Below are 15,037 nucleotides of genomic sequence, written 5' to 3'. Positions count from 1 at the left end.
TACTTAGGTTAATAGAAGGAATTTTACTTGATTTGAATTTAGGTTCTTATATTTGGGGAGAAAAAGAAAATTATCCATTAAATATAAATTGTGTTTTGTTTATTTTAGATGATTTTCAGACTGCCCAGTTGTTGGCACTTGTATTGGAATTGTTAACATTTTGTGTGGAGCATCATACCTACCACATAAAGAACTACATAATTAATAAGGACATCCTCCGGAGAGTGCTAGTGCTTATGGCCTCGAAGCATGCTTTCTTGGCATTATGTAAGTGTTGCTTCTGGTAGAATTACTTATCTATATACTATCATGTTGTTGGTATTTTTAGGTCTCATTGCCTAAGAAGAAATGATCACTGATTGCAGGTCAGAGGAGCTAATACTAAGCTACACCGATTATGTATTTGTGCCACATTTTGAGCAGCTGATTGTCCTGACTTTATTCTTTCTCGTTACTATCCAGCAAAGGGTTAAAGTATATCTGTAAAGTGTATTGCCGTAGAGTGTTATATTCCATCATTAAGATGGCACCTGAGATCATTTTACCTCATTTACTATTTTTTAACCTTAGATTGCATTACTAATTACAAATTAGGCATTCTTCTTGTTAGACTGGTCTCAAATGAAATCATGAAGAAACATTTTCATAATTTGGAAAATTTATACCTAATAGAACTGAGTTCACAAAGCACAGTCTCTCTCAAGTTACAGAATGCCTAGCACAGATGTCTACAGATGGTCCATTTTTTAATTCCACAAATGATTTTTCTCCAGCTTTATTGACATTGTGTTACCTCAGATATTTTAGAGCAGGGTGGCAGTTGTGGCGAAATCTGGCCTGTGGTCTATTTTTGTGCAACTGGCAAACTGAAAAATGGTTTTTATGTTTTTAAAGGGTTGTTTAAAAAAGGTGAGAGACCATATGACCATACGTGGCTCACAAAGCTTAGAATATGTACTGTGTACACTTTTATGGAATGGTTTGTCAACTCTTTTAGAGCAACAGATAGTCTTTAACAAGGTTGTTTATGGTTACACAGTTCTCTAAAATTGACTTTCACTGTGTTCTTAAGACCCTACTTTATTGAAGTAAAAAAACATTTTTTTCTATATTGGAAATCGGTTAATCAATTCTTGATCATATAGCAGCCAGCCTTCTTTGGTTAAGTTGGTAGACCAATTTTAGGGGTACCCTGGTGACTCATTAAGAGACATCTGCTGGTAACTAACTTATGCTTTTTGGTGTTTATAGGTAAGTTTGGTTGTTTTGTTGTTATTGTTTAAAGGCATCATAGTCATACCCGTTTTTGCTCTTTTTGGTTTACATCATTTAACATATTTTTCCTTGATTTTTAAAAACATCCTTAAATTATAAAAACATTATATAAGACTGCTTCTGGTATTGATTTGTTTTATCAACATTTTATCCTTTATCTATTAGAAATAGGTTTCCTTCTAAAAAATTCATTTAACTTTCTATCAGGATAACAGTTGTTACACTTGTCAGTTTTTCAGGCCTGTGTACACATTGCAGTATGTACTGAGAATACATCTGGACAGAGTATATTTTTCCGTTTTCAGATATTTAGTACCAACTACTTTCTGCTAATTACCCAGAACCTTTGATAATACTTTAGTGATCGTTTTTCCAGCCAGAAGTAATAGTATCGGTGGTATTAACCTAGACTGCTAAGGGCAGCAAAAAAATAAATTCATTATTTTGGTTCTATCCTGCTTTTGCATACATTTATGAGCTTTATTAGCACATGTGAAAGAAGGGCTTTTAAATTAATGTGCATTTTCCTTGTATACCTATCACAGCAAAAGTGAGCCCCAAGACCAAGTTGAGAGGGAGTTTATAATGAATGCTTCTTTGAATTATGTCCACCATAGAAGGTTTTGTTTGAATGTGGGAAAGGGAGTTTGTGAGCAGGTGGGACGGAATGGAACATCTGAATAAAAAAGTTAATCAGTTTATTTCAATAAATTTAATAAAAATAAATACTACCATATTTCATTGATTCTAAGGCAGCGGTCGCCAATCTTTAGGATCACATGGACCACTGGTTGGTGACCGCTGCTTCAAAGGTTTTCTTCAACCAGCGGTCACCAACCTTTCGGACCTCACAGACCAACAGTGGTCCACGGTTGGCAACCGCTGCCCTAAGGTATATATTTGTATGCATTTATCATTTCTCAAGGTAAGTCTTCACAGTTAATGGCATGATCTGTAGTTCTGTTTGTTCATTTTGTTTTCCTAGTAGTAGAAAAGATAAAGAGTTTGCAATCAGTGGCATCTTCGATTTGAAGAAGTATGATATGTACTTGGAATTAGAAAAATGAAGATGATTTTGACCTGTACTCAGGAGATGGCCTATAAAAATCAAAACACATCATCACAAGCACTATATTGTGATGTGTTTAGATGTTTAGTGGAAATGGTTTATTCTACATGAATAAGGCAGATCAGGGAAATTTTGAAAGAGTTCAGTTGAATTTCTATTAATCATGGGGCGAGTGTGACATTCTTGTTTGAACACGCTGTTAAGATGTGCAAATGTGGAAAAGTGGTGTGTGAGTGTTCGGGGGTAGGTAGAATACAAGTCCCATAGGAGAGTGGCAGGAAAGATCTCTTCAGTTCTCCATCTCATTTGGCTTGCAGTATTGCAAAGAAAATGTCTCATAATTTAATGAGAACTCTGAAGAGAATCATTACAAATTAATGGAAGTTTATCTTTTAGGAAATTCAAGCATGCCAGATAAATCTTAGTTATATTTTATTATTAATATTTTCCAAATGATGTTATCATTAATCCTAACCCTCAAATTATTCTCAGTGTGGCTATCTTCCCAGTACTGAGAATATAAGTAGCTTCTGAAAGAAGATGCCAGTCAGTAGTAATGAGCTCTTTAGGACTGGCTTTGCAGTATACAGGAGTTTTTATCAAGGATTTCTAGAAGAACTAAATATAATTTGAGATGATTTAAGGTATTTTTGGTCTTCTGAGAAAGGAGTACATTAAAATACTAGGTATAGTTTTGTAAGGGAGGGTTTTGTAAGTAAATTTAGATGCATACTTGTAAGGACAAAATATAAATGGTTAAATGTAAACAATTTGGGGACTTGGGGAACTTCATTTTTTATATCTGCTGCTGCTTAATTAGTATACTTTTATCATATTTAAAGACAACTAATCAAGTCTGTAGCTGAGACCAGCAATACTTTCAAATATAGGTTAGAGATATGTACACACACACACTAGTAATAGCAGTTTTATTTCTTGGCCTTTGCAGGATTCTTGGATCTTACATTGTAGCCTTCTAGCTCATATTTTTATGTTGTCTGTATTTTTGTAGAAAATATGAAAATCTATAAGAGGAATGAGGTAATTTTGTTCGAGGTGCTTTTATTCAGCTATCATTTAATTACACATGAGGCATAAAGTCTCAAACTTATTACACGAAATCTCATGTTGTATAAGGTAAAGATGGATTACTTGTTTTAGAGATGATTGAAACTAAGCACAAAAGATCCCTGGCTTGTTAATAATGAAGGCTAGAGGTGTGAGTGGAAGTAGAGTGCACTTTACATTGCAAATCCTATGGTTATGTCAATTTGACATATCCCAAAAGCTTTCTCTCAAACTCCGTTGAGCAACTTGACTTCTCAGAACTCTGGTAAATTTTTGAAAGCATTTTTTTATCCAACAGCAAAAAATAGTGGTTGGATATTCTTGATGCAGGTTCTTTTTGGGGAAAGGTTTGAGTGGAAACAATACAAGTTTTGATAAAAATAAATGAGGGCAAATGGAAATGAGCAAAACAAAAAGACCTTAGAACTACCTTCTATCTATATCAGCAGTTTCTGAACAGAACTGCTCTTGAGGAAATGGTGGTGCTCTCTGCATACCCTTAGTCTTAGTGAATTCTAGGAAGGGAGCTGCTTTTCACTTACCTAGGAACTGCATGCAGACCACAGGGTTCAGTTAGTGTGTGTTATGGTAGGACACAAGTCTCCACAAAGCCTGCAAAGTTAGAGTACCAATTCTTAGTAGCTCTTGCCTTAATTACTAAAAGCTTAAAATTTGGCCGTAGTAGCATGAGCTCTAAAGTATTGATTTTTATTCTCACAAATGGAACTGCCTCACTAAGTTCATTTGTCTAGTAATAAAAGAAAAACCAAACTCTAAAACCATTGTTTTGGGAAAATAAACCCTTGTTCTGGTTTGACTTAAAACACAGAAAGATGCCTCTTATTGTATAAAATGTCTTATTTCACCATGCTTATGTATTTGAAAATAGTCATTAGTTTAAAAAATAAAATGCAATTGCTATTATATAAACTATTTTGAAATTCCCTGCCCAGAGTGTCTCTTTAGAAAGAAACACTCTTAAAGTTGGATTGTTAAGGCAGTTTATAATCAACTGTACCTGATTGGGCATTCACTTGTGCACCTCTTTTCTGCCAACGAAAGAAAAATTGAGCTGCTTTACTCCTCTGCCTTCCCACCCAGAAACCGTGTCAGCATGGTTGCCTGGCTACCTGCTCATGAAGGACTTGATTAATAACAAATTGGCAATTTAACGAGCCACTTCCATGATCTCCAAAGAAACCAAAATACAAACACAATATTTAATCTTGCCAACCGAAGACGATGTGACTGCATGAAGTGAGTATGCTTTTTTGAACTGTTTACAGTAACTGGGGCATTAACTTACTGATAATTCCATTTAGGTAAAGAGGGCTTTGTTGAAGTCTAGCTGTCTGCGTATATTTGGATCTTGACGAATGGTGACTTAACTCCCCATACCTCAAGATGTAAATATACCTTTTAATCTGTAAGTTAAAGCCTAATTGTAAAAAAGGAAAACTATGAAAAAAATTTAAAAAGCATACTCGCTGCAATAAGCATAGAGGACCACATTTTAAAAATAACATCCTCTAAATTTATTTTAAAATATAGGAAGGCAAATTTTGGGTCATGCAGATTTTTGTGGTTTATAGCATTTCTCCAAGCACGTCCACAAATAAACCAATGCAACCATGTGTTCTGATGCAAAATAATAAAGTGTCCAAAAGTAATGGTCAAATTATACCAATGGATTGCCCTAATAAAACAATGGTTTTTCTGTTGTTTTGACGGTATATATAAACAGATATATTTAGATTCTCATCTTAAGTAGTATGATAGGTTAATTCATTCATTAGCCCTATCTTAGTTCCTATGTCAGCTGTAAAGTACATTTTGGTCATTAGTAACTTCCAGAATTTTTCTGGCTCTCTAAGACTTGTGTTCTATGATGACACACACTACTCTTAGAATACTTTTTTCTGATAACCCTTTTGTAATCCTTATCTTTAGGTTCATACTTCTGGAAGCAGTAACATCACTGCACGAAGAATTATGTTTATTAGACAGATTTTTTTTTTTTTGTGAGTCTAAAATATGGAAGTGTGGTATATAATTTGAATAATGCCTCTTCATTTCAGGTGCTCTTCGTTTTAAGAGAAAGATTATTGGATTAAAAGATGAGTTTTACAACCGCTACATAATGAAAAGTTTTTTGTTTGAACCAGTAGTCAAAGCATTTCTCAACAATGGATCCCGCTACAATCTGATGAACTCTGCCATAATAGAGATGTTTGAATTTATTAGAGTGGTAGGTTCTGTACTTTATTAGTTAGGTTTTGGTTTTAATTATTGAGGAACTTTAATCTGCATTATTGGTACTTTGGCTTGAGTTATTGTATTTGAAGATAATTTTTTAAAAGAAAACGTGTGTTACCAAAAGCTTGTGAGAGAGAGTCAATTCAAACTAATAAAAACCAAAATAATCTCTCTCAGCAGCTATGATTCCTTTTTGTAGAATAGTTTGAAAACTGCTTTAATACTGTCAGGGTAATCATTTTAGGAAAGTAACATTACAGTTGATAACGATTTGGATGTGTTTTTGTTTAACTTTCTTGACTTTCTCCCACATAAATCTTTTTTATTTTTTTTCTAAACTTTTTTGTCTATTTTTAAATATGTTTTTATTGATTTTAGAGCAAGAAAGGAATGGAAAGGGAGAGAGAGAAATGTCGATTGGCTGCCTCCTGCATGCTCCCTACTGGGGACCGAGGCCGCAACTTGGGCATGTGCCCTGACCAGGAATTGAACTGGCAACCTTTTGGTGCATGGGACAATGCTCAGCCAACTGAGCCACACTGGCCAGGGCTCTCCCATATGTTTCTAAAGAGCAATTTCATAACAAACTCTTCTTGGTTCTTTAATAATATATTAGGTTAGTGCTTTTCAAATATTGGTGTGTGTTAGAGTTATCTGTGGCATGCTTTTTAAAAAATTATGGTAAAGTGTATATGTAATATAAAATTTGCCATTTTAACCATTTCTAAGTATATAATTCAGTGGCATTAAGTGCGTTCACATTGTTGAGCAACCATTACCACCATCCACCTCCAACACTTTAGTATGATTTAAAATCTGCCCAGATGGTACCTGGGCATTTACTTTGGAAAGACCCACAGATAATGCTGAGGTACACCAAAAACTGGGGACTACTGAAGAACCCAATATGGTATGCCCATTTTCATTGTTTGATGATCTCTACAATAGTATAATAATTTTATGAAGTCAGACTATTTTGGGTGGGTTTGTCAGTTCATGACAAGGAAGTCATATCTTTCTAAAATAGCATTTCATCTCATTTGTTATTATAATTCTTTTTTATAGGAAGATATAAAATCATTGACTGCTCATGTTATTGAAAATTACTGGAAAGCACTGGAAGATGTAGATTATGTACAGACATTTAAAGGATTAAAATTGAGATTTGAACAACAAAGAGAAAGGCAAGATAATCCCAAACTTGACAGGTAAGTTACCTCGAATTTGAACCTGTTCATTCAGTGACAAGTTGTAGGGCAGTGACTCTTATTTTGCTTGTGTTTTGCTGTTTGGCTTGGCAGGGGAGGAGGAAACAGCAGCTAGTGACTAGAAGTGGTAGGGTTCTGTATAATGGTCAGTGTGAGTGTTTTCCTGAAGATGCAGGTGGATTTGATCTGTGGGCTCTTCCTCAAGCATATATCAAGCTAGATAATGAAAAAGAAAAGAATGCCACTTATGTGGCATTGAAGCTTCATGTGTCCAAACAAATCAAAATATTATCTTACTTGCTTTGAATTACAAATTATTTTAAGAACTCTTGTACATTTTCCTAAATACCTGAATTCACATACTTATGCTATATTTTAAAATCCATAAATTATGACTTGTTAATTCCTAATGTTAAGTTTAGTAACTGATCTGTAATAGTACAATTTTGATCATAGGAAGTTTAATTCCACTAGTTAATACTAGATATGGCAGTGTGTTTCTAAATTACATGTTGGGTAAAATCTGTTTTTGTCAGTCTTTAGTGTATAAATCTGTTTTATCCCATTTATCTATTAAGACTGTATCTGATTCAGCCCTGACCAGTTTGGCTCAGTGGCTAGAGCGTCGGCCTGTGGACTGGAGAGTCCCAGGTTCGATTCCGGTCAAGGGCATGTACCTTGGTTGCGGGCACATCCCCAGTAGGGGGTATGCAGGAGGCAGCTGATGGATGTTTCTCTCTCATGGATGTTTCTAACTCTCTATCCCTCTCTCTTCCTCTCTGTAAAAAATCAATAAAATATATTTTTTTAAAAAAAGACTGTATCTAATTCAGAACAATACTTGAAGAATATCTAGTGAAGTCTTTATGAGTCTGTTTACTCTATCTTCTCTTTACTCATAGTATGCGGTCCATTTTGAGGAATCATAGATATCGAAGAGATGCCAGAACACTCGAAGATGAAGAGGAGATGTGGTTCAACACAGATGAAGATGACATGGAAGATGGAGAAGCTGTAGTGTCTCCATCTGACAAAGCTAAAAATGATGATGATATTATGGATCCAATAAGTAAATTCATGGAAAGGAAGAAATGTATGTTGAAAAGATGAACAAGGAGAAATGAAGTCTTTCTCACCTTATGTTTATTCTTATTTTGTGACAGTATGATTAGTATCTGATTTGTATGTATGACAACATAAATTTTAAAGATGTTGCTTATAAGAGTGTGAATTAATAGTTCTGTTGTGAAAGCATAAACTAAATTTTCTTAATTTTACTTAAGGAGAAAATATATCAGAAAGGGTAGAAACACTGAATATGATACTGAAGGTTTCATTCCTTATCAGTAATAAAAATTCAGTAGTAATGATGTTTAGTATTTTGCTAAGTAAGTTTTGTTCAGAGATTGATCTTCAGTGTTTCTCCCTAGCAGAGGAGTAAACTCTGTTCTAGTGTCTCCTCATTTGGGGGATTTTTAAAGATGAGTATGTTTGACAACTATTGACAACATTCTTATTTTTAGTAAAAGAAAGTGAGGAAAAGGAGGTACTTCTGAAAACAAATCTTTCCGGCCGGCAAAGCCCAAGTTTCAAGCTTTCCCTCTCTAGTGGGACAAAGACTAACCTCACCAGCCAGTCACCTGCAACGAACCTGCCTGGATCCCCAGGGTCGCCTGGATCCCCAGGATCTCCTGGATCTCCTGGATCCGTCCCTAAAAATACGTCTCAGACGGCAGCTATTACTACCAAGGTACACTTTTGACTCCCAGGCCTATCTAACTTAAGCTTTCTCAACAATAATTTTTGTGACAGTTACTATCCTTTGGAACTGATTTAAATTTGTGAACTAGAGAATCATTCTCCTATCATCACTTGAACTTACTTACGTTTTTTGTGACCAATATAGGAGTCTGAATATATTCTGATTTTGGTTATTTGCATTTTAGAATCTCAGGTTCAGATTTGTATGTGTCACAACATTGACAGGAATTTAAAAGTTATGTTATTTTTTTTATTTTAAATTTTTAATTACTTTTATTGATTTCAGAGAGGAATGGAGAGGGAGAGAAACAATGATTAGAGAGAGTCATTCATCATCTGCCTCCTGCATACCCCACACTAGGGATTGAGCCCGCAACCCAGGCATGTGCCCTGACCGGCAATCGAACCCTGAATTACTCCTCGTTCATAGGTCGATGCTCAACCACTGAGCCAGGCCAGATGGGCTTAAGTTATTTTTTTATCAATTTCCCAATTAATACCAAGATAAAGACTTCGTGGGGAAAAGATAATCTAAATATCTAGACACGTCTGACTTTATTTTGCCAAGCAAGGTTTATAAAAAGGAGTAAACCATCTATTAATAACATTTCATTTAAAGAACGGATCAAAATTTTGACACCAAAAATGTAGGAAAGACAGATTCTCAGAATGAAAATCAATTCTTTGGGCTGCTTTATGCTGCTCTGGATTAGCATAACAGACTAGCATTTGGGATTCATTGATCTAAATCAGAAATATAATGCCCATCAACACATGATCATTCCTCTGATGTGAGCAGGGACCCCTAAGGGCTAAAAGTGAATATGAGAAATGCTGAGATGAAGAGAGAGGCTCCAGGCAAGAGCTGTTTGAATCTCACGACCCACCCTCCATCTAAATAAAAGTGAACTACAGTGGTTTCTGGTCGTGAGCAGGCCTCTGGGAAGTCCAGATGAAATGATGGGGCGGGGACAGGGCTGAATCACTTTCCTAATGTTTGATCGTTTGTGTGCCCTCATTTCTAGTGGTCTGTTTAATCTTTTGTAGATATTTTGATATACTATATAAACTTTGCTGAAAAAATTTTAATGCATTGTTAATCTTAACATTTTAAATTTAGTCATTAATGTTTTTATCTCCTGGGTGATTTACTAGGATTATAAACTACTAATTTTATGTTTTACTCTGGAAAATTTAGGAAATATATAAAAATAATGAATTTTCAGTTATATATAATCTCACTACCCAGAAATAACCACGGTTGTATATTGAGATGGGGGTGGGGTTCTATATCCTTTACCCAAACTTAAAACATGTTGAAAATATGGTGTTTTCTTTAAATAATCCTTGTTTTGAACAGGGAGGCCTCGTGGGTCTGGTAGATTATCCTGATGATGATGAGGATGATGACGAGGATGAAGACAAGGAAGACATGCTACCATTGTCAAAGAAAGCAAAGTTTGAGTCATAATAATGGCAACTGCCTACAATCAGTACCTGTTGAAAAAACTGGTTCTTCTACCCCTATCCCCTACAAAATTCACAACAAAGCAGTGGTCTCTTGTGAATGACTGACAGATCAGCCTCGCACACTTGACCTCTGCTCATCAAGTGCCAATTCAAAGGAGCAGAAGGAGGGGATATTACACATTAGGGGAAAGACGTAAGCCTTGAGCTCTCCAGCTTGGACCACACATTGCCCTTTTCTCAGGGAAGGAAATGGAAACATAAAGCCAACAGGGCAGGGGTTTTGTAAGTGGAACTCTGGATTGACTGGTCAGTTGCTACAATCAGAATATGCTTTGTCGGACCATGTTTGAGACTCAGAAGAATAGGCTTTTCAGCCATAATTCTTCACTAGTTAAGAATGCCAGCAGTTTCTTTGTATAAAGAGACCTGCCTTTAAAACCATACATTCTGAACATTTTAGTCAAGCTACAAACAGGTTTGGAAAACCTATGGGGGAGGGGCGAATATAAAATTTCCTCTTTTTTATCTGTTCCCTTTGCCCTTCGAACTGCAGATTTTTTAAAAGTGGGGATTTGTCCCTACTTGATTAAAGATTGAGTGGAATTCTAGATGTGGTCATTTGTGTCATAATTTTTTTGTTTAATTTTGTTTTTGATTTTTTGCTCCCCTGAGTGTATGCTTAGTTGAGTATATATATTTGGGACCATTAAAACTTTTTTTTGATGTAATATAACCTAACGTTGTGCTGGTACCTGTTTTACCATGTGTAATTTTTGTTCTACATCACAGTTCTTAATTTGTTTAGAGTTTTATGAAAGATGGTATAGTTTTTATTGACAAAAGCAAAGTAATCTTACAACTATGTGCATACAAAAGCAATACTATTTTGTGACTAAATATTTTATATTAAAATTTACATCAGCAACTGTCTTGAGAATTCAGGGAAATAGAGTGGAATTTAAACTTTCAACAGTTTTGTTAAACCTAGAACAGTGACATTAGTATTCCAAAGAGATTCTGAAACTTCATATCTTGGGAAAATGACGGTACATTAAATAAAAATTGAGGATGGATGATTTAAAAATTAACATTTGACTTTTGAATAATAAAAAGAAAAGTGAAGAGTAATAGAAATTGTATTAGTTGTATGTTTCTTTTCTTTTTTTAAACTACTCCCTTTGGAATACCAGTTGGAGTTGATGGTGGTGGTTCCTAAATTAATACCTGGCCAGAGGACCATCAGCTAGTACCTTTTAAAACAGTTTTTTTTTAAATAGGTTTTTTTATTGTCTTAGGTGTGCTAGAATGAAAATAAATATCTCAATTCCACATACCCTCACTTTAAGTGAAGATTTTAGAACTTACTGAAGAATATATTTGCAAATGTGAGTAAAAATTCATATCCAGGAAAGGATACTGTTTTAATTAAGCACTGTGTGCTTCTAAGCTTTTCGTTTGCTTTGGTCTTTAGTAAATTCTAATTTGTGGCACCAAAAATAAGGTTATATTGAATAGTTGGGTGGAAATCCGGAAAGCAACATTTGCTACACGAGGAGTGTTTTGTTTTTAGCTAATTGAAACTTTGAGTGTATAATTAAATAGAAGAGTTTAAGTGTATTTCACTACAGTATAGGGCTACTTCTGAGTCACAAGTTCTGGCTATTAATAATTGAAGTTTATCCACTTATCTTGCAAATAAAGATAAGAAAAATGTAATAGGATCTAAGTTAAGTATATCATGTGCCATGTGAAATGAAAGTACCGTGTGAAATGTTTTGCTTTAAGCATACAGTTTATTGTTTATGTTTATTTATTTAAGAACTTAGTTTTTAATTTTTGGTATCTCTCTTTTTGTACTTTTATGACAACATATTGAATGCTGCAATAGCTTATCGGCTCTGGTGGCATCATGTAGGTATTGTAAAAATCCCAGGCAGGATGTCTTTCTTGAACACAAATTGAGTTAACTTTGCATCTGTTTTGTTAATCCTCACCCCGGGCTGTTTTTTCCTATTTATTTTTAGAGAGAGTGGAAGGGAGGTGGGGTGGAAATTGGTTGTGCCCTGACTGGGGCCAGGATCTAACCTGCAACCAAGGTAAGTGTCCTTGAATAAGAATTGAACCCAAGACCCTTCACTGCTCAGGTCAACACTCTAATCACTGAGCAACACCCGCCAAGGCTAAACATACAGTTTAAATACACCTTTCTGAGTCCTGGAATACTTACTTGCCTTCATATTCTGAGCGTTCTTGGTTTTGCCTTCATCAATTATGGTGTACTATATTTTTTAAAAAGATACCATTGGCCTTGGACATTTAAGAGATGCCCTTTAATTGATGGATTGTTTTATTTCTTTAGTGATTATGGTTACTGAAGCAGAAACTTAACACAAGTTGCTATAATAGGAAAAGTGAGGTCTAAAATAGCTTGTCATTTCATTGAGGAAGACTGTTAGCAATAAATTAGCAAGAAGACTATTAGCTATAAATACAACACTTGAATTGCCACAGTTCCATCTGACTCAAAAGTCCATGTTCTTAAGCATAATGTCTTGGTAATTGATATAAATATAATGATGTGAATAGATTATTTTCCATTTCAGTGATACTGGTTCTTTTGCTCAATTTGTAATGCTTAAAATAAAAAAAAACAACTCAGAGTGATTACCAAACGATTTCTGAGGACACATTTATAATTGCTGCAGGAAACACCTTGACATCCTGAATTGTCCAGAAATGCTACCCGGGCATTTTTTTTTTTGACAGGAAGAAGCCTGATGGTTTTTCCCTGTCTGATTGTATTCAGATCCTGCACTTTGTCCCCAGGAACTCCAATTTGCAAGTCAATTTTTGTGAATTTGGCAATGGGGAGGCATAGAGCAGGGGTTAATATTCTTCCTGGTTCTGTTCTAAATTGATTTAAGCAACAGTCTCTATTTAGAACAGCAAGTTTAAACTGGAAGATTTCTTGAAGTAGAAAACTTCAAATTGTCTACAATTTCTAGTATTTACCATAAAAAACTTTGTTTAGAACTTTGGAGGGAAACGGGACCATCAAAATTCTTATATATGCCCGGCCTGTGTTCCTCAGTGGTTGAGCATAGACCCAGGAACCAAAAAGTTGCTGGTTCGATTCCCAGTCCAGGGCACATGCCTGGGTTGCAGGCTCAGTCTCCAGTAGAGGTATGTGTAGGAGGCAGCCGATGGATGATGTTCCTCTCTCAGTGTTTCTCTCTCCTCCCTCTGTCTCTAAAAATAAAATTTAAAATACATGAAAAAATTCTTACAAGGTTATATTTGTCATGACATTTCGAGCAAGAGGATTATTAAAAAGTTTTAAGGGAAAAAAAAAAAAATAAAAAGTTTTAAGGGATGGGTTATTGTCTACCATTATACTGGGACATTGAGACGCATGAGGCAATGGGGCAATCATCTCTGTGATCCAATGCTAAATCACTTTGATTTTTCTCTGCTTGGCCTTAATGCTTCTTGACTCTTTATGAAACTGTTAGCCTTCAGAGATAAATGTCTTAACTACTGGAGTCAGATGTCTTGTTCCTTAAAATAGCTCTGATTAGAGACAACTTTCCTTGACTTTTTGCTCTTCTAGGTGAGTTATTCCATGGGCTCAGTGAATAGTGATTTCTTCAACATGATGCTAAATGGGTTTTTGTTTCGCTTCTTTCTATTCCCACTATCCCCAAAAACTGCCTGGTGTAGGTCATACCCTGCCTGCCAATTCAGTGGACACCTTTCCATCCTTACATTACTTGATACTTTTACAGCATTTACTACTATCTCCTTGATCTCTTTCTCTTGGCTTCTATTGCACCATGTGCTTTAACATTCATGACTTTCTTTTCATGGCCCCCTTTATCCCTTCAATGCTAGGATTCACTAGGATTGCACCTTGGGTACCCATTTTCCCAATCACTAGCCAGGCCACATTACTTGTATATCCCTGACCCAGTCATGCTATGCCCTAAAAGACTACCTTAACTTAGGTGCCCCTCTCAATGCTTTTCCTGCCTTACCTGCTGATGAAGTCATATTCACCTTCCAATGTTCAGAAATGTTCCCTGACACTGCACTTCTTCCTTGAAGGAGGGGTATGTTACAGCCTTTCAATTATGTATTCATAGTATCTGGTATGACACAAGCCCACAGATGGGTCTCCAAATGTTTACTGGATGAATGATCAAAAGAATTCCCCGTCAGGGCACATACTTAGGTTGTGGGTTGGGTCCCAGGTTGGGGCGCACATGGGAGGCAACCAGTTGGTGTCTCTCACATTGATATTTCTCCCTTCTCTAAAATCAATATACATATATCCTCAGGTGAAAATTAAAATTTAAAAGTGATTCATATTTTAATTGGATTTATGGAGTGATAACTGGTTAACAAAACACAGATTTCAGGTGCACAACTCTACAACACATCCATCTATACCCGGTATTCCACACCTAGCTGATTCATTTTTTACCATAAAGTTCCCTCTGGTGGATATAAAGGGAGAACTTGAGATTTCTGCCCTTTGTACCACTGTGTTTTAAGCTAGTAGCATGAACAGAGGGTATTTTAGGTTCAGAAAATTACCTTGACTCATTTCAACAACTGCAGTTCTTTCTTAAACCTTCCTGGTCTGTTCGTCCTGGGTTCAGCACCTCTTACTCCTCTGGTCATAGGTCTTACAGGTAAGTACAGACCCTTTTATCACTGGACCTAGCCATGAGCTATAGGTTTCACAGACCACTTATCCTTGCTCTGATGTTTGCAAATCTCATGCTCTTCAATGTTAAATGCTGCAACATGGGTGAACCTTGAGGACATTAGGCTAAATTAAGTAAGCCATTCACAAAAAGATAAATACTAAATGTTTCCACTTATATGAGGTATTATAGTCAAAATCATAAAGACAAAGTAGAATGGG

At 35.6% G+C, this 15,037-nt stretch overlaps 1 protein-coding gene across 6 annotated transcripts in view; it reads left to right on the top strand.

The window, feature by feature from the left end:
- PPP4R3A (protein phosphatase 4, regulatory subunit 3A) overlaps nt 1-15,037 on the top strand; it is a 34,087-nt gene that overhangs the window by 16,706 nt on the left and 2,344 nt on the right. For 4 of the 6 annotated variants that reach the window (XR_001363065.1, XM_014543687.1, XM_014543685.1 and 1 more), the window contains 5 exons: nt 109-267; nt 5,491-5,660; nt 6,734-6,876; nt 7,779-7,969; nt 8,400-8,626. Coding sequence is in view for 5 of the 6 variants with exons in the window: in XM_014543687.1 (XP_014399173.1) it covers nt 109-267; nt 5,491-5,660; nt 6,734-6,876; nt 7,779-7,969; nt 8,400-8,626 (890 nt within the window). In the remaining variant the exon portion in view is untranslated. Of the gene's footprint in view, nt 1-108; nt 268-5,490; nt 5,661-6,733; nt 6,877-7,778; nt 7,970-8,399; nt 8,627-9,997; nt 10,716-15,037 lie in introns of those variants that run through there. The other 2 variants (XM_014543686.1, XM_014543684.1) reach the window with 1 other exon arrangement.

This window comes from Myotis brandtii, unplaced genomic scaffold (genome assembly GCF_000412655.1).
Source record: "Myotis brandtii unplaced genomic scaffold, ASM41265v1 scaffold332, whole genome shotgun sequence".
Lineage (NCBI taxonomy): Eukaryota > Metazoa > Chordata > Mammalia > Chiroptera > Vespertilionidae > Myotis > Myotis brandtii.
This window is presented reverse-complemented; position numbering and strand designations above follow the sequence as displayed.